We start from the raw sequence: 21,228 nt of genomic DNA on the forward strand, positions 1-21,228 counted from the left end.
AACAAAAAGGTTTTGTTTTCCTCATTGAGCAGAAATTCTGACAAAATATTTCAATCTTTTCTTTGAGGTTTTCGGCTTTTACTTGACAAAATGATCACGGTTTATTCTCGCGAGTGAAGAAAAAGTGACTTGTCAGTGTGGCCCTAACATCCCTTGGCGAGTGTCCCGCCATCAGACATCAGCACTACTTCCTGTTTACACACACCTGGGACACTCAAATGAAAGACTCCGGTCTCCTTCTCCACTTTCCACACCTCGCAGGCGTTGCTACTTGCCGTCCCTTCACAAATGTCACCAGGAAAAGTGCGGCACGTTCAAAAAAAAAAAAAAAAAAAAATAGACTTACACGTTTCCAGTTATTATCCTATCGCGGGGAGATGTCGTCACTTTGTATTCTCGACTTGACAGTATCGTGCGAGCCAACGTGCCGCCAAAAGAGAGAAAGTCGGCGTCTGGAGAATGAGTAGAAAAGGATGTTGACTAAAAAAAAAAAAAAAAAAAAAAAAAAAAAAAAAAAAAAGGACAATTCATGAGATGACTCAATTTTAGGTTTGTCCAAAAAATGAGAGAAAAATGCTACATAAATATTGAGAGTGTCAACATTACTGTGCTCCTTTTTGCTCCAGTTATGTTACACCTGCAACACGTCCAGGGGGGGGGGACTTCCTGTCTCCTCTCAGTGATGGGGGCCGCGAGGCGAGGGAAAAGCGCCGACAGTGCAGTTTTGTGGCGACCGTGAAATAACGCCAGGGCCATCTAGTTGATGAGGGTCTACGTGAGCTGTGGACCAGGTGGAGCCTGCAAAGAGCCCACTTCCTGCCTCCTTTTCATTACAAACCGATCCGATCACGTATTCTGCCGTTTTGCGTATAAAACCTTTAAAAAAAGAAAAACAACAGGACGGGAAAACGTAGACAACGTAAAAGACAACACACAAAAAAAAAAACGATGGCCGCCACGCTCGTTCTTATCTAATCACTCAAGCCTCTGCCTTCTCTTTCTTTTTGTTCTTCTTCAGGAAGGACGGCGTGCGGAACTTCTTCTTCTTCTTGCCGTTGGGCGACTTGGAGGGCGAGCTCTCCGGGGACAGAACCTCCTCGATCTTCTCGCCCGGGCGCACCGTGATCGCCACGCTGTCCACTGCGGCGTGGAGCTGGCCCACGCGCTCGGACAGCTGGTCGTCCGCGTGGCAGTGGTTGTCTTTGCCGTTTGTCAGGCCCGAGTGGTTGGCTGTGAAGAGGAAGAGGAGGAAGACATGTTATTCCTATTCTGCCATCTTCTCTGGCAAGTTAGGCAAAAAGTGCTTACGTCTGAAATGAAGGCGGAATCATTACTGATAGGGCGGACGTTTTTTTTTTTTAAACGGTGTGATTGTCGTTGAAATCCATGAAAAAGATGACATTTTAAGTTTCAAAAGGCAGTAAAATGACGTAGTGTGTGTATGCACGCTACAACAGCTTCTTCTTCCTGTGAATAATAATCCATACATGAAACTTTGTTCCACTTTTTTTCCCTTGTGGATCAATAAAGTTTGTCTAAGTCTAATTACCGCCTTGATTAGTTTAAAGTCCTCTACGTGACTTGCAATCCTCTTCCAAAACGCTAGAGGGCGGTGTTTTACTGAGTGAGCAACCACACCTCTTGTTTAGCTACTCGTGTGTAGTATTTGTAAACAATGGGGACTGAGTAGTCCTGAGTTCAATCCCGGGCTCGGGATCTTTCTGTGTGGAGTTTGCATGTTCTCCCCGTGACTGTGTGGGTTCCCTGCGGGTACTCCGGCTTCATCGCACCTCTAAAGACATGCACCTGGGGGATAGGTTGATTGGCAACATTAAATGGTCCCTAGTAGGGCTGTGAATCTTTGGGTGTCCCACGATTCGATTCAATATCGATTCTTGGGGTCACGATTCGATTCAAAATCGTTTTTTTACGATTCAACGCGATTCTCGATTCAAAAACGATATTTTCCCGATTCAAAATGATTCTCTATTCATTCATACATAGATTTCAGCAGGATCTACCCCAGTCTGCTGACATGCTAGCAGAGTAGTAGATTTGAGTAAAAAGCTTTTATAATTGTAAAGGACAATGTTTTATCAACTGAATTGCAATAATGTAAATTTGTTTTAACTATTAAATGAACCAAAAATATGACTTATTTTATCTTTGTGAAAATATTGGACACAGTGTGTTGTCAAGCTTATGAGACCCTATTGTTCTTTTTTTATAAATGTCTAATGATAATGTCAATGAGGGATTTTTAATCACTGCTATGTTGAAATTGTAACTAATATTGTAAATACTAAATACTGATATTGTTGTTGATAATATTCATTTTTGTTTCACTACTTTTGGTTTGTTCTGTGTCGTGTTTGTGTCTCCTCTCAATTGCTCTGTTTATTGCAGTTCTGAGTGTTGCTGGGTCGGGTTTGGTTTTGGAATTGGATTGCATTGTTATGGTATTGCTGTGTATTGTTTTGTTGGATTGATTAATTAAAAAAAAAAAAAAAAAAGTTTTTAAAAATACAAAAATAAATAAATAAATCGATTTTTAAAAAATGAGAATCAATTCTGAATCAGTAGACACATTCAAAAATTTCTGGTTAATTTTTATACTTAGCGAACTCATCCCGCGGGCCAGGATAAAACCCCTTCGCGGGCCTGATCCGGCCCTCGGGCCGTACTTTTGACAACCCTGGGATATACCTTTATTTATCCCACAAATGGGAAATCACGTTGTTGCAGTACAGGTTTTTACATACAGTAACAGAAGTAAAACGTTGGAAAAAAAAAAAAAAGGAATTAAATACTACGAATTGCACACAAATATATGAATACATCAGGGGTGTCAAACTCATTTTAGATCGGGGGCCACATGGAGAAAAATCTACTCCCAAGTGGGGCGGACTGGTAAAATCACGGCACGATAACTTAAATATAAAGACTACTTCACATTGTTTTCTTTGTTTAAAAACAGAACTAGCACATTCTGAAAATGTACAAATCATAATGTTGTTGGTTTTTTTTTACGTTTGACACCCCTGATATACACGGTAATGATTTTAGGCTTGCTTTGTAAAGAGTATCAGCACCATTTGGAACGCCCACTATCAGCTCCAAAATGTGGGCGGGCCTGCTGACGTCACCTGCAGACTACTTCTTCGTAGTTTGTGTTTTGGTAACATATTCATCATGAATCAGGATATTTTCACACATATTTTGAAGGCATCATCAAAAATGTCCACCAGATGCATTGTTGCAGGGTCTAGCACTACAACTCAAGAATCCTTTTCCAAATGATGGGAATATGCGGAAAGTATGGACCTCTCCGGTAAAAATGGGAAACAGCCTGTTTAACTCTTGTGTGGTGTTCGGGTCTGTGGGACCCGTTTTCATTTTTTTATTAAAAGAAAAATGATACAATTAATTAATTTTTCAAACTGAGACTCACTGACTTTGGCTCATTTTCTGTGAAGAACATATATCAGAATACATATTTAATGACCACACACCATACACCCCGCCCCCTAAACATTTCTATTACATATAAGATGTCCGGGTCCACTGGACTCGGGGCTAATAGAAGTGTGGAAATTGATGTTCTGTGTACCACACACACACACACACACACACACACACACACACACACACACACACACACACACACACACACACACACACACACACACACACACACACACACACACACACACACACACACACACACACACACACACACACACACACACACAGCAGGCCTAGACAGGAGGAGGACAGAGTGTAGGTACACAGAACATCAGAGGGTCAAATGTGCAGACAGTGTTGACAAACAATGTTGCAACCTTGTGTGGGAACCGCAGGTGCAGAAACACAAAAGAAGAATCCCTGTGGGATGCAGAAACTGGCAGAGAAATTTTCCGTGCAACGTTCATATTGTTGTTACTCAGCCAGCGTTTGTGGGTCTGATGGACCCGTTGCATTTTGTGGCTTTTGATGCCTCACAATCAAACACTTTTATGTTAAAATACTGAACAGATGTTTATTGGGATAAGGTAAACATCTGTTCAGTATTTTAACATAAAAGTGTTTGATTGTGAGGCATCAAAAGCCACAAAATGCAACGGGTCCATCAGACCCACAAACGATGGCTGAGTAACAACAAAATGAACATTAGACAAGGGTTAAATGAAGCTTTAATTTTGTGTACTAATAAAGTGGCACTTTGTCTTTAACGGCTTGGTGGTGGAATTTTGAAAATCAAACTAAAGTCCGATGTTCCCTGGGACAGATGGAGAAGCCTGTTCTAGTTCAAACTAGGACACGGCGCATGAAAGCTGACTTGATGAGGATTTACAGGCCAACGCGTTCAACGCTGTCCCAGTTTACGTGTCACCCTACTGCAGGGGTCGGCAACCCAAAATGTTGAAAGAGCCATATTGGACCAAAAATACAAAAACAAATCTGTCTGGAGCCGCAAAAAATTAAAAGCCATATTACATACAGATAGTGTGTCATGAGATATAAATTGAATTAAGATGACTTAAAGTAAACTAAATTACCTCAAATATACCTACAAATGAGGCATGATGATGCAATACGTACATATAGCTAGCCTAAATAGCATGTTAGCATCGATTAGCTTGCAGTCATGCAGTGACCAAATATGTCTGATTAGCACTCCACACAAGTCAATAACATCAACAAAACTCACCTTTGTGCATTCATGCACAACGTTAAAAGTTTGGTGGACAAAATGAGACAAAAAAAGAAGTGGCATAAAACACGTCCTAGAAAGTCGGAGAAAGTTATACATGTAAACAAACTAAGGTGAGTTCAAGGACCGCCAAAATTAGTAGGACAAAACGGCGCTCGCCAAATACTCGAATCAGTGAAGCATGTTTAATACAAACAGTGTGCTTTATAACAATTAGGGAGGTTTGTGTCATGTTTGTCCTCATACAGAAACCATATTAAAACAAAAAATATATTTTTTTCCCCTCATCTTTTTCCATTTTTCATACATTTATGAAAAAGCTCCAGAGAGCCACTAGGGCGGCGCTAAAGAGCCGCATGCGGCTCTAGAGCCGCGGGTTGCCGACCCCTGCCCTACTGGCTTGGATACACAAACACTGTTACAGCACAGGTGTGAGCTTGTGCTCTGCATGTTTTATAACATGGCAGTGTAAAGGCCCCAGTGACCCGCTGGCCCAAAGAGGTTTTAAAAAGAGGGCAGACTACATCCTCTGTCCGCATGAGAACCTGCTGGCGTCACATCTGCTCGAGTGGGCTGGAAGCAGGTTAGAGAAAGCAAGGCGCTGGTGTCTTACCCACTTTATAGCTGGAATCATGCAACATTTTACAGACATTTTATGTACAATTTAGATTTAGTCATTGTGGCTGTAATCAACGTGACTTTTCCCAACTTCATGCAAAGGGATTTTCTCATCTGGTACAAAGTGCTGTCTCTGGTGTGCATGGACTTGATTACCAGCGCCATTTTCTCTGCAATACTGGCCTCATTACACCGAATTAACAATAGGTCTTTCAAAAAGAATATACAGTATTGTCATTAATATACTATAATTACCTCCTTTAACCAAGGGGTGTCAAACGCACAGCCCGAGGGGCCGGATCAGGCCCGCGAACATGTTTTATCCGGCCCGCGGTATGAGTTTGCTAAGTATAAAAATGAACCTGAAATGTTTTAATGAAAGAAACAGCTGTTCTAAATGTGTCCACTGGATGTCGCAATAGCAATTCTTTGTATCTTTGTAGATGACGCGACATATGTACAAAATAAACCACATGATGTTAGTACATCAGTCGAAAAAAACATTTTTAAAGACTACACCAATTGTTTAGCTGACTATTTATATCTGTGTGTGGCATTGCATTAGTGTTTTACAAGTTTTTCATCTTATTCTACAGAATAAGATGGACGGTGTCCAACTTTGAATAATCAAAACATGGTCAAAATTTCCAAACTTCCCGAGCTTAACTTCCCGTGCTAACATACTTGCAAACCCTCCCGAATTTTCTGGGAGACTCCCGAATTTCAGTGCCCCTCCCGAAAATCTCCCAGGACAACCATTCTCCCGGACTTAAGGCCGGACTTAAGGCACGCCCCCTCCAGGTCCGTGCGGACCTGAGTGAGGACAGCCTCTCGTCACGTCCGCTTGGCCAACCAAAAAGTTTACGTTGTATTGCGCACCCTGACGGCAAGTGTGGGAGTCAGTTCTGAAGTAAAGAGACGTAACTTTGTCACCTCGCCTGGTTTTTGACTCCAACCCAGAATATTACACTGCCCATACCTACGCTCTTTCAAAGGCTGTGCTACTGGCTACAAAGCATTGCACTTTCAAATACAACAATGAGTAGAGAGGAGTGTTATGTGTGTATATGTGTAAATAAATGAACACTGAAATTCAAGTATTTATTTTATTTATATATACACTACCGTTCAAAAGTTTGGGGTCACCCAAACAATTTTGTGGAATATCCTTCATTTCTAAGAACAAGAGTAGAGTGTCGAGTTTCAGATGAAAGTTCTCTTTTTCTGGCCATTTTGAGCGTTTAATTGACCCCACAAATGTGATGCTCCAGAAACTCAATCTGCTCAAAGGAAGGTCAGTTTTGTAGCTTCTGTAACAAGCTAAACTGTTTTCAGATGTTTGAACATGATTGCACAAGGGTTTTCTAATCATCAATTAGCCTTCTGAGCCAATGAGCAAACACACTGTACCATTAGAAAACTGGAGTGATAGTTGCTGGAAATGGGCCTCTATACACCTATGTAGATATTGCACCAAAAACCAGACATTTGCAGCTAGAATAGTCATTTACCACATTAGCAATGTATAGAGTGTATTTCTTTAAAGTTAAGACTAGTTTAAAGTTATCTTCATTGAAAAGTACAGTGCTTTTCCTTCAAAAATAAGGACATTTCAATGTGACCCCAAACTTTTGAACGGTAGTATATATATATATATATATATATATATATATATATATATATATATATATATATATACATATATATATATATATATATATATATATATATATATATATATATATATATATATATATATATATATATATATATATATATATATATATATATATATATATATATATATATATATATATACATATATATATAAATATAAGAAATACTTGAATTTCAGGGAATTCTAGCTATAAAAATACTTTACGGAAATTTACCGGAAACTTTCCATCCCTTTGCAAACCTAGCTGCAGATGAGTTAAGGTGACCGAATCCGGCGCTCCTTTACTCCGACTCGTGCTGTAAATCTAAGCTTAGCTCATTGTAAACAAATATGGCGGCGATCGCTTCTTCACTATGTCAAAGGAAGACAATGTGCGTGGTATTTGCACTGGATGTTCAGCAAAAAAAAAAACATCACGCTTCAACACATAAAACCTTATCAGCCAGCATCGCTATGACGGTGTTTTAAAAGCCATTGCTATAGACACGGTTCGTACACTTTTTCCATGGCCAAATTCGAGCCCCTTTTAAGGACTTTCAAGATCAATTTTCCAGTTTTTCCAGTACCCTTCAAACGGCGTAAAACCAGTGTGAATCAATCCATAGCCTTGTTGTTTGAGGTCACCAAATACTGTCTGTAAGAAAAATACGGAAAATCTGCTCAAACCTAAGCCTAACATTGAACCAGCAGTTATCATTAACTGAATGGGGCATAGAAAATGAAGCAGTGTTTCTGTTTCTGACTATTCAATGTCTTTGGTGTTTGCAAACGTTGTTTACTTGTTTGTTTGTATCATCATTCTTGTATACATCATTCCTTACAATAAATAACATTAATTATTATTGTTTACTTGTTTGTTTGTATCATAATTCATGCATACATCATGTTCATTAAAACGACAACCTCCCGGCATGATGGACCGATGCACCACTGTCCTCTTGTATACGGCTCTGGCATGACAACAACCTAATGTAGGGGCTCGTGCAAAGCCAACAGATCAAGCGTGTAGCTTTCATTTTTAAGGAAACTTATTTTATTTTTTCCCATTTTATAATTAGCCTATTGAGTCAGACTGCCGAGGAAATATGATGAACATTTCCAAGCGTTTCACCCAAAATTCAAGCATTTTTCAAACCTTGAAAACATAACATTAAAATCCAAGCATTTTCAAGGTTTTTAAGCACCCGTACGAATCCTGTATAGAGCAGGGGTGTCAAACTCATTTTAGCTCAGGGGCCGCATGAAGGAAAATCTGTGCACATGCGGGTCGGACTATTAAAATCATGGCATTAAAACTAAAAAATAAAGACAACTTCAGATTGTTTTCTTTGTCTTACTTTGGCCAAAATTAGAACAAACACATTCTGAAAATATTACAATAAAAATATAGAAAAAAATATAGTTTAGATCCATGAAGGAAAGAAGAAAGTGAATGAATGTTTATAACTGAATACATTTACATATGCATAAAAATGTGTTTTTTTTTCTTTTGTATTTTTTTTATTTTTATGAATTAAGTAACGTTTATGACAACCGTTTTTCCAGAACACAATATAGAATGTGAGATATAACAGGATAATTATAATTTATCATTTGTTTTCAAAACGCTTACAAAAAAGTGGGACCCCAAAAATGTACAGTGGGACCCCATTTTGAAAATTGCTGATGGAGTATTGGTGCGTGCAAAACAGCAGCAGGCGGCTGTGGCCTGCGGGCCGGTCCTAATACTACTCAAATATCATCCCGCGGATCTAGCCCGCGGCCTTGACTTTGACACCTAGGCAACAGAAGCTGCCCCAAAGCCAGTTGCAGGGAAAGTTGCACTAATTACTAAATAATAGTTATTAATAAGTTAATAAAAGTTATTGGTATCGTTCTTGAGAAGTAGGAAGCTATCTGTATCGAAGAAAAAACATTTTGCATCTCTAGTTTAATATAAGAAAATTTGGCAATATTAAGTTATTACCTCAATCAAAATATCAAAGAATAAAGAGTTAATTTACTGTAGAATTTTGATTTGGAAATGAGCAATAATGTAATTCAGAAAATCCGAAGATATTGAGTTGAAATTGTAACATGTCTATTGAATACAGTGGGAAAACTAGTTTTTGAGAAGTTGGTGCAACAAAACCCTTTTTTTAAACATTGAAACATTACCGCAATTCCCCAGGTTACATTTCAACCTGAAGGGAAAAAAATAGGTTGTCTTAAAAATGATGCATATAACAACTGACCTGGTTTCATCACAACTGTCTGACCCCACAGCGACGGCGTAAAAAATATGGATCCCCTGAGCCAGTGAACTGCTGCGGGTTAATTGTCACGCTCTATGCGTGTGTGTGTGTGTGTGTGTGTGTGTGTGTGTGTGTGTGTGTGTGTGTGTGTGTGTGTGTGTGTGTGTGTGTCTATTGTGCCGGGAGGTAAGCTGACAGGAAGTCGATCTTGTGGCGTCGTTAATTTACAAGTTACGGAAGAGCTGCTCTATGAGGTAATCGTGTTGGCGTCACACCTCCTGTGATAATCATGCCAAGACAAATAGAGCAACAAAGAAATAGTTCACATATAAAACGTGTATATTATATTGACATACATGTAACTTTCATATTGGTATCTGATCAATATATACTAGTTGATCAATAAAGGGAGTCGTATTCGGGGCACTGCGATGCCTGACTACCCCTTTTAAAGATCAACTGGCATAAATTATAGTAACAAATCAACAAATGGTGCTAAAGCAAAGTGTCTTGCACACTTGTATATGTGATAAAAACAATTATAAATATGATATTAAACTACTTGCTGGGAAAATTGCATGTGTTGCCTGTCCCTGCTTCTCAAAATTAGACTTTACAATGAAATATAATAATTTCAGTAAATAACTTATTCAAATAAATAAGTTAGCTTTAAATAAGTTATCTTCTTCCCACTCACTTTCAGGCAAAACTGGACCATCATGCTTACATACTGCACATTACCTTTTGCATTATATTAATTTATATTATTAAGTGTTGTTAACTTTGTACTTTTTTTACTTTTATGTCATTGCCTGAAATAAATGAATAAATTAAAAAAATTAAAATGAAAATCTCTCAGAATGTGTTGGGTGTTACTACTCAATCCAAATGTACTATACCAGCATTTCTCAAAGTGTGGGGCCCGCCCCACTGGTGGGGAATAGAGACATGACAGGTGGGGAAAAAAATGTCACTTTAAATTTATTTTTTTTAAATTATATTCTTAGATTTTTTTTTTTTACTATGCTTTCATTTTCTATACACACTGTAAATCACTTTGTGATTCTGTCTGTGAAATCCGCTATATAAATAAATGTAAATTACTTATTTTTCCTGTAGGCTTTAAATTTCTAGGTAGGAGCGAAAGTTTGACAGACAATAGCAACAGTAACTAATGGAGGCGGGGCGAAGCGGAAGCTTTGTGAATGGCGAGTCACTGTGCGAGGATTTGCTGTTTTGCAAATACATACAAAATAGAGCCACTGCTCATGAGCTGTTCAAGATAATGGACAGTTTCCTCAAAGAACACGACCTTAAATGGGAAAACTGTGTGGGCTTTTGCTCTGATGGCGCTCAGACCATGGCAGGGTCAAGAAACGGGCTGCAGGCTCTAATAAAGAGGGTTGCGCCAAATGCGCATTGGACACACTGTGTCATTCACCGGGAAGCACTCGCGTCAAGGCAGCTCAGCCCCGAACTCAATGAGGTTTTAACAGTGGCAACCCCGATTTGAAAAGCTGTGCAGTGCAAAACAGGCTCATTGCAGCTGTCACGCCAAATTTCTTCCCCCTACAAAAATCCCCCCCGCCCCCATTTACTTCCGTGGTCATGTTTCCTATTACGTCATTGACAGCGATCGATAGCACGTCGGCTTTGACTGCCCGTCGCTGGAAGGATACTTCGTCTTTGACAGCTGCTGGAATCTGAAGAAATCGATTATTGTTTTTTTTTGTACAGGCGCGAAAGAGGACAGTCGCGTGCCGGTTAAGGACCCCCGGCAACTTTGTGATTTTATTGGACGCAGCCCCGGAAGTAAATGGGGGTGGGGGGGGAGGTTTTTGTAGGGGGAAGAAATTTGGCGTGACAGCTCCTCCTTTTTTTTGCAAAGATTGCAAAGGGGCACTTTTATTTGATTTATTTTTTAACTTGATGCAAGTTATTTGATTTATTATTGAACTTGATGCAAGTTATAACACTTTTTTTGATTTATTATTGAACTTGATGCAAGTTATAACACTTTTGTTTTATTTATTATTGAACTTGATGCAAGTTATTTTATTTATTATTGAACTTGATGCAAGTTATACCACAGCTGCACAGTTATTTCATTTATTATTGAACTTGATGTTATTTTATGTTATTGAGTTTGAATATATACAACTTGATGTTACTTGATCCATCCATCCATCCATTTTCTACCGCTTATTCCCTTCGGGGTGATGTTTCTTGATGTTCAATAAATTTGAAAATGTTAAGCTTGGCATTAGCGTTCTGTTGGGGCGATGGGGACAGATGGGGCTTGAAAACTCCCCCTTGTCCAAAGTGGGGAATGACAAAAAAAGTTTGAGAACCATTGTACTATACGCTCACATTCCTAAAAAATCGCACTTATTTGGAATTTTACCTATCGTTCACAATCATTATGAGAGACAAAAACACGTCTTTTTTTTTTTTTAAAGATGATAAAAAACGCTTGAAAGATGTGGCTCATGGGAGTCACCGTTGTAGCCTTCAAAGCCCTCTAAGACAACTTTAACAATCAATGTTGTATATACACACTGCAAGTCTATATATAATGTAGTAACAGACATGTTCATAACAATATGTAAAATGTACAATATTTACCTTATTTTGAACATTTTAATTATATATGATTTCTGTTTCCATAGCAGTGCACGCCTTAGTTCCTACTTCCGAAATTAAACATGCATGTGTTTTCTAATTATAGCAAACTTGGTAAAAGACAACGAAGACGACTATTTTTGGACAAATGAGGATTTACAACCTTATACTTTTGAAGCTAAACATACTGCTGCTTATAGAAGGGAGCACGAAGCAAGAGTGAGATTTTGGAGCAGACGGAAGCTGGGAGAGAGGGGTATGAAAGCGATTTTGACGCTATAAATTTGGAATTTGGAGCCAAGCTATTTTGACATAAATGGAGTGCTTACCCAAAATCAACAGGAAACGTCCCCGGCCAGCTGGACCAAACAGACAACTGTCCATCGAGTGAGTCACTTTAATACTGATCATGATACACACAGCACGTCATGCGTGTTATTACAACTACAGTACATGTGTACACATGAAATGTGGGCTATTACTCTACAGATACTGTAATATGATTGTTCATGGTTTTCAGTCAGTACAATTTGGTGGTCTCTCGCAGTGTTGTGCATTACAAACTCAAACACTTATCTCTTGCCGTAGTTAGCTTTCATGGCTAATACCGTAGCATGCCGATGTGCTACAACGCTAGAAAAAGAGTTCCCCAGTGTTCGCTCTTACAATAACAATATCGCTACAGTTTGGTTATTATACAGATTACAGAACGTAAATAAAGTGTTGTTGACAGTTTTTGAATGCATTTTTAAAGTGATTTAGAGGTAGAATTGATTGCTCCTATTAGCTGCATTGCTAGCCACCTAGAACATGACGATTTTTACATGTTAGAATGCAAAAACAAAAAAAACAACCTTTGTCTTCTTGTCTATCTTAATAAATGTGAATGATAGGCAAAATTCCAAAACAAATGCAGTTCCCCTTTAAGTCATGTCCCAGGGTTTTCACTCAGTCCTGTTACTTTAACGCAAGGGTGTTCAAACTTATTCTAACGACGACTTTGATACATTTTGTACATTGAAGATATGAAAACCAAATCAATGTTCATCTGTATATGCTAAACTACAGTAGGGAAGGGATTCATATATGATGGATAACGCCATTCTACATAGCAACTGATGTGGTCAAAGTTAGAATTGCCACCAAACATATTTCTAAGTTGTTCAACATTCTGGCGGGTTATGTGGATAGTGCACCCCCCTAATTCCTCACATTTCACCTTTCAGGTAATAATTTCCCTTCCTATTGTATTTGAAAAACAATTGTTATCTAAATTTGGTCCTATAGATGATAAAGCAAACCGTTGTCATTGTTACAGTATATCAATAATCAATAACTAATTTATGTTCAGAACATCTGTGAAGGCACCATTAATGTGTTGCTGCCATTAAATTCTAAGTTAATGATTATTTGCAAAAAAAAATTACGTTTCTCGAGTCGAACATTAAATATCTTGTCTTTGCAGTCTATTCAATTGAATATAAGTTGAAAAGGATTTGCAAATCATTGTATTCGGTTTTTATTTACGATTTACACAACGTGCCAACTTCACTGGTTTTGGGTTTTGTATATGTTAATGTGTTGTACTGCTTCTGACCAACATAACTGATATTAGATTGTATTTATTTGGTGTTGTCTTGGCCCCCTGAGTGATGGCCAACAACAGACAGACGGTGGAGCGGCATTCGGACGTAGCTCTGTCATGGATGGACTGATACCTTGTTTAGCCGGAGTGCTTAGTGGTGACTGGGTGAGTGACAGAGACTGGGAGAGTGTGGAGCCGTCGTCGGAGGTTAGCTCGTGCTCGCCATCTGCAGATGCGGTAGGGGTTGGTAGCGGATGGAAAGGAGAGGATTGCGGGATAGCAGGGGTATTGAGGTAGTGGCAAGACAGCGGTGGCAAGGTGAGAGTGCGGGGATTGAGATGAAGGGTCAGAGGGGTAGCCAGGGAGGCGGAGTGAAGACATTAGTGATAACACACACATGTTAGAATTCTGACATGCACAGATGCTACTCTGCAAATTTCCCAGAATCCCTATCTTGCTTGACATGTTGTCAGGCTTTTTGAGGGCAACGTTTTTTCTTTGGCATTACCGTATTTTTCGGACTTAAAAAAAATCCTTTCATTTTCTCAAAACTCGACAGTGCGCCTAATGTACGAAATAATTCTGGTTGTGCTTACCGACCTCGAAGCAATTATATTTGGTACATGGTGTAATGATAAGTGTGACCACTAGATGGCAGTCACACATAAGAGATACGTGTAGACTGCAATATGACGCCAGTAAACAACACCAAAACTTAAAAATGTTCCATTGAAAATAAAGAACACTACACACGGCACTCAAAATCTGTGAAGCCGCACCGCTTGATGGGTTGTCGGCCCATTACGGCTACCGTAGTCAGAGATACAAGTATTACTATGGTATGGGGGTGTATTAGTGCCCAAGGCATGGGTAACTTACACATCTGTGAAGGCACCATTAATGCTGAAAGGTACATACAGGTTTTGGAGCAACATATGTTGCCATCCAAGCAACGTTATCATGGACGCCCCTGCTTATTTCAGCAAGACAATGCCAAGCCACGTGTTACAACATCGTGGCTTCATAGTAAAAGAGTGCGGGTACTAGACTGAGACCCCGGACTGTTGAACGACTTAAGCTGTACATCAAAGCTTCAAAAATTGGTCTCTTTAGTTTCCAAACGTTTACTGAGAGTTGTTAAAAGGAAAGGCCATGTAACACAGTGGTAAAAATGTCCCTGTGTCAACTTTTTTGCAATGTGTTGCTGCCATTAAATTCTAAGTTAATGATTATTTGCAAAAAAAAAAAAAGTTTCTCAGTTGGAACATTGATTATCTTGTCTTTGCAGTTTATTAAATTGAATATAAGTTGAAAAGGATGTGCAACTCTTTGTATTCTGTTTTTTTTTTCGAATTACACAACGTGCCAACTTCACTGGTTTTGGGTTTTGTGATTAAAATCATCATAGCAGGTCCCCTTTAAATGTTCTCTGTCTAGACTAGCTGGGCCATTACAGCTTCGCCCCCAAATCACAAGCATAAAATGCATAAAATAAATTTTTTGGTGTAGGATAAAATGTTTATTGCACCAACCGTTCAAATGAATGATATGCATTCTTGGCTAATTTTAATAAAACAAAAGATGCTCTCTAATCACGCTGACACATCCACGGTGCGTTCCTGGTTACACACTGAGTGGGTAGAGGCCTCGCTCACAACACTTCTTTCAGATTGCGTAATAGGCTTTGAAAGTGCTCACTTGTTGTACGTGTGCTTACGTGCAGTTGAACATGCAGCCATTTCAGGAGGGTCAATCTGAGGCTTTTGCGGTTTCTAAATGTAAAAAAAAAAAAAAACTTGGAGAAAATGAAGAGAAATCAAGTATTTGACCGAGGACCATTTAGTGGGTGTGTGCGCAAATGTGGGTAACGCGTTTCAGGTCAGTCCAGACGGTCTCCAACTGGCATCCAGATTGGTCACCGGGGATTCAGAGGGGGCTGAGGGGGCAACATTGTCATAGCAACCAGCGATGGTCATAAGGCGGATGTGAAGACCTGCTGTCTGCTCATTCTGCCATCTTAATCATATTAACCTCTTGTGCACACACACACACATTAACACTGTATTTGATATGCACACACACATTAACACTGTATTTGATATGCACACAGACACATTAACACTGTATTTGATATGCACACAGACACATTAACACTGTATTTGATATGCACACACACACATTAACACTGTATTTTGATATGCATACACACTCATTAACACTGTATTTGATATGCACACACACACACATTAACACTGTATTTGATATGCACACACACACACATTAACACTGTATTTGATATGCACACACACACACATTAACACTGTATTTTGATATGCACGCACACACACACATATTAACACTGTATTTGATATGCACACACACACATTAACACTGTATTTGATATGCACGCACACACACTAACACTGTACTTGATATGCACACACACACATTAACACTATATTTTGATAAGCACGCACACACATTAACACTGTATTTTTTATGCACACACACACATTAACACTGTATTTTGATATGCACGCACACACATTAACACTGTATTTTCTATGCACACACACACATTAACACAGTATTTGATATGCACACACACAAATTAACACTGTATTTGATATGCACACACACACATTAACACTGTATTTGATATGCACACACACACATTAACACTGTATTTGATATGCACACACACACATTGACACTGTATTTGATATGCACACTCACACATTAACACTGTATCTGATATGCACACACACACATTAACAATGTATTTGATATGCACACACACACATTAACACTGTATTTGATATGCACACACACACATTAACACTGTATTTGATATGCACACACACACACATTAACACTGTATTTGATATGCACACACACACATTAACACTGTATTTGATATGCACACACACACATTGACACTGTATTTGATATGCACACTCACACATTAACACTGTATCTGATATGCACACACACACATTAACAATGTATTTGATATGCACACACACACATTGACACTGTATTTGATATGCACACTCACACATTAACACTGTATTTGATATGCACACACACACATTAACACTGTATTTGATATGCACACACACACATTAACACTGTATCTGATATGCACACACACACATTGACACTGTATTTGATATGCACACTCACACATTAACACTGTATCTGATATGCACACACACACATTAACAATGTATTTGATATGCACACACACACATTAACACTGTATTTGATATGCACACACACACATTGACACTGTATTTGATATGCACACACACACATTAACACTGTATCTGATATGCACACACACACATTAACAATGTATTTGATATGCACACACACGATTGAATGCGAGGTGACAGACCTTGCAGACTGATGAAACTGAAGGAGACCCCCAACCTTAACCTTAACTTCACTATCTGTTCACTATTGATTTTTCCCATGCCTCCCTAAAAGATTGCGAGCTAATATGATTAGCATTAGCGGTCCAATGTGTGTGTGTGTGCATGCGTACACAAAGGGCCTTTTGGGGGCAAAGGGTGTGTTTGTGTTTGCTAAAGAAAACGTTGCTATACACTTGTGGACCATTGCATTAGGTACACTTGCATTGACATAACAATAAACTAGATGACCTTGATCAAACAATAATGCATACTTTCGATTGACTAGAAGTTGGCACGTTGTGTAATTCGCAAATAAAAAACAGAATACAATGATTTGCAAATCCTTTTCAACTTATATTCGATTGAATAGACTGCAAAGACAAGATATTTAATGTTTGAACTGAGAATTTTAATTTTATATTTGCAAATAATCATTAACTTAGAATTCAATGGCAGCAACATGTTGCAAAAAAGTTGGCACAGCGGCATTTTTACCACTGTGTTACATGGCCTTTCCTTTTAACAACACTCAGTAAACATTTGGGAACTGAGGAGACCAATTTTTTAAGCTTTTCAGGTGCTTGATGTACAGCTAAAGTTGTTCAACATTCCGGGGTCTCCGTTGTGGTATTTTAGGCTTCATAATGCGCCACACATTTTCAATGGGAGACAGGTCTGGACTACAGGCAGGCCAGTCTAGTACCCGCACTCTTTTACTACAAAGCCACGCTGTTGTAACACGTGGTTTGGCATTGTCTTGCTGAAATAAGCAGGGGCGTCCATGATAACGTTGCTTGGATTGCATCATATATTGCTCCAAAACCTGTATGTATCTTTCAGCATTAATGGTGCCTTACACATGCCTTACCATGTGTAAGTTGGCCATGTCTTGGCCACTAATACACCCCCATACAATCACAGATGCTGGCTTTGGAACTTTGCGCCTACAACAGTCCGAATGGTTATTTTCCTATTTGGTCCGGAGGACACGACATCCACAGTTTCCAAAAACAATTTGAAATGTAGACTCGTCAGACCACAGAACACTATTACACTTTGCATCAGTCCATCTTAGATGACCTCGGGCTCAGCGAAGCCGGAAGCGTTTCTGGGTGTTGTTGATAAATGGCTTTGGCTTCGCATAGTAGAGTTTTAACTTGCACTTACAGATGTAGCGATCAACTGTAGTTACTGACAGTGTTTTTCTGAAGTGTTCCTGAGCCCATGTGATATCCTTTACACACTGATGTCAGTTTTTGATGCAGTACCACCTCAGGGATCGAAGTTCACGGGCTTAGCCGCTTACGTGCAGTGATTTCTCCAGATTCTCTGAACCTTTTGATGATATTACAGACCGTAGATTGTGAAATCCCTAAATTCCTTGCAATACCTCGTTGAGAAATGTTCTTAAACTGTTGGACAATTTGCTCACGCATTTGTTCACAAAGTGGTGACCCTCGCCCCATCCTTTTTTGTGAATGACTGAGCATTTCATGGAAGCTGCTTTTATACCCAGTCATGGCACCCACCTGTTCCCAATTAGCCTGTTCACCTGTGGGATGTTCCAAATAAGTGTTTGATGAGCATTCCTCAACTTTCTCAGTCTTTTTTGCCTCTTGTGTCAGCTTTTTTGAAACATGTTGCAGGCATCAAATTCCAAATGAGCTAATATTTGCAAAAAATAACGTTTTCCAGTTCGAACGTTAAATATCTTGTCTTTGCAGTTTATTCTATTGAATATAGGTTGAAAAGGATTTACAAATCATTGTATTCCGTTTTTATTTACGATTTACAAAACGTGCCAACTTAATTGGTTTTGGGTTTTGTACATTTTGTTATTCTCTAACCCATATAACATTTCTCAGTACCGTGACTCAGCTAGACGCATTTTCGGCACTATTGTGTGTGATTATGTGTGGATAAATGTCAATGGTTTAACAGTAAAATGTCATCTTTTAATTTGACATTGAGCTGATAATTACAACACTGCTGTCCAGCTGTGATATATTGTTTACTTACACTTTTAAGGACCATTTGTAAGTATTATATAGTAGGCTTTGTCTGCAGTTGCAATTTCAAGACGTTAGATGGCAGTAGTGTATAGACTACAGCGTGTTGCCGTAGTCAGGAAGCAGTCTTTGCCATTAAGTTATCCTCCTGTTAAGTCCTACAAAGAGGTTGTACTGCAAGTATTGTACTTACTACACACCATCTGTTTGAGTGTAACGTGAGTCTTAGTCGTAGTTTTGATTGCCAAGTTTGATGATAATAATTATAATGCTATTAGGTAGCATGCATATGGTATCTCTTATATAAACTCACATTGAGTTATATAATATCACACCTTTAATTTAGATTTTCTTTTTTCTCTCTCTCTCTTCTGTCTTTAATATAGCAACAATATTGGACAAATGTCGAGGCTATTATTTTTTTATTATCACTATCTGTTCACACGGACCACTTGTACAGGAAAGGACAGAGCAGGCTGTACTTCCTGAGGAGGCTGCGCTCCTTCAACATCTGTAAAAAACTCTTGTGGATGTACTACCAGTCTGTGGTTGCCAGTGTTCTGTACTACATGGTAGTGTGCTGGGGGGGCAGTAAATCTAAGAAGGACAGCTCCAGACTGGAGAGACTGATCAGGCGGGCCGGTTCTACGATCGGAATAAAACTGGACTCACTGGTGACGGTGGCAGAGAAGAGGACTGTGGAAAAACTAGTGAGCATCCTGGATGATGCCAGTCACCCTCTGCATACCGTTGTCAGTAGCCAGAGGAGCCTGTTCAGTGCTAGACTGCTTCATCCCAAGTGCAGGACTAATAGACTCAAAAACTCCTTTGTCCCACACGCCATTAGACTGTATAACTCCTCTCTGGGGGGAGGGGGGGTACTAGGATGACAGGGGATGCAAAACAATAACAGTGCAATACTTTTTTCATAACATGGTCATTACTGCCTAGTTTCTCTTGTTATATTCTTATTTTACTGTTATATTTGTATTCTCATTGTTGCTTTTTATTCTATTGTAATATTTTTCTATTTTGTTTCCATTTATACCCCCATTATTTACTTTTTACTTTTTAAATTCAATCTCAATTTTGTACACTGCTGCTGGAATTTTAATTTTCCTGAGGGAACTCTCCTGAAGGAATCAATACAGTGCCATCCATCCATCCATCCATCCATCCATCCATCCATCCATCCATCCATCCATCCATCCATCCATCCATCCATGTTGTAATTTACTTTTCTTTTAGAATATCTACTTGATTTTTTGTGTCCGTTTACATAAACATTTTCACAATGCATAAGGTACTTTTATCTTGAATACCTTTGTTTCTTGCATTATGCTCTATGCTTTATGCCACAGGATCTCTCTCACTTCTGTCAGTATGTACTTAATTGAAATTTAAAAAAAAAGGAAATTAGCATCGAGCTAGCGCATTTGAAAAAGTAGAGCCTTACTTTTAGGTGCTTTCTATCAAACATGCTTGCTATGTTGGCAAACTTTTTTTTTTTGAAATTGCAACTCTGAGTGCTACTTCAAAGGGAACTGCACTTTTTTTGGGAAATTTTGCCCATCGTTCACAATCCATATGAGAGACAATAAGACAATTTTTTTAAATTTTTTTTTTGCAGTCCACCAAGTAAAAATCGGCTCGTTCTAAGTGGCTAGCATTGCAGCTAATGGGAGCAATCAATTCTACCTCTAAATCATTAAAACAATGCATTCAAAAACCATTAACAATACTTCATTTATGTTCCGTAACCTGTGTAATAACCAAGCTGTAGCAACATTGTTATTGTAAGAGGGAACACAGAGAAACTGTTTTCCGAGCGTACACATCGGCGTTCTTCTCCCCTTCATTTTGTTGTAGTTATAGCGCTTCCACAGCAAGTTTACTGACAGATATAAATTTGAACTATACGCTACTTAGTCTTAGAAATGGCCACAGCGGAGGATGAATGTCCATGCCCCACAACGCGGACGCGCGCAAGGCACGTTGGGTACATTTATACCATATTTGGATAATCTGGTGACGGTTTTCTTAACCGGTGACTTAACAGCTTGTTTTGAGGAAGTATGGAAGGCAAGATTGTTTTTTATAAATGACCAAACAGGTGCCATTTTGCGGTCCTAATACACACACCATAATAATATCCATATAGTGAAGCACAGTACGTCTGACTGCGGTAGCCATAATGCTCCAAAAATCCAACAAGCGGTGCGGCTTTGTAGTTTACCAAAGTCGTACTAAAACATTCTGATTTTTTAACGCCATGTGCAATGTCTTATATTCTCAATGAAACATCAGAGTTTTGGTCTTGCTTGCTTACTTGCTAGCATCATTTATTGA

At 38.9% G+C, this 21,228-nt stretch overlaps 1 protein-coding gene across 9 annotated transcripts in view; it reads right to left on the reverse strand.

Moving 5' to 3' along the window:
• Positions 1 to 346: 346 nt before the first annotated feature.
• The window catches only part of LOC133639184 (gamma-adducin-like), a 225,128-nt gene continuing 204,246 nt past the window's right edge, over positions 347 to 21,228 (reverse strand). For 6 of the 9 annotated variants that reach the window (XM_062032278.1, XM_062032277.1, XM_062032279.1 and 3 more), the window contains 2 exons: positions 13,585 to 13,677; positions 347 to 1,230 (listed from right to left, as the gene is read on the reverse strand). In XM_062032278.1, the coding sequence (XP_061888262.1) occupies positions 980 to 1,230; positions 13,585 to 13,677 (344 nt within the window). In that variant the 3' untranslated portion in view covers positions 347 to 979. The remainder of the gene's footprint in view (positions 1,231 to 13,584; positions 13,678 to 21,228) is intronic. The other 3 variants (XM_062032284.1, XM_062032283.1, XR_009823749.1) reach the window with 2 other exon arrangements.

Source organism: Entelurus aequoreus, linkage group LG22 (assembly GCF_033978785.1).
Source record: "Entelurus aequoreus isolate RoL-2023_Sb linkage group LG22, RoL_Eaeq_v1.1, whole genome shotgun sequence".
Taxonomy (NCBI): Eukaryota; Metazoa; Chordata; class Actinopteri; order Syngnathiformes; family Syngnathidae; genus Entelurus; species Entelurus aequoreus.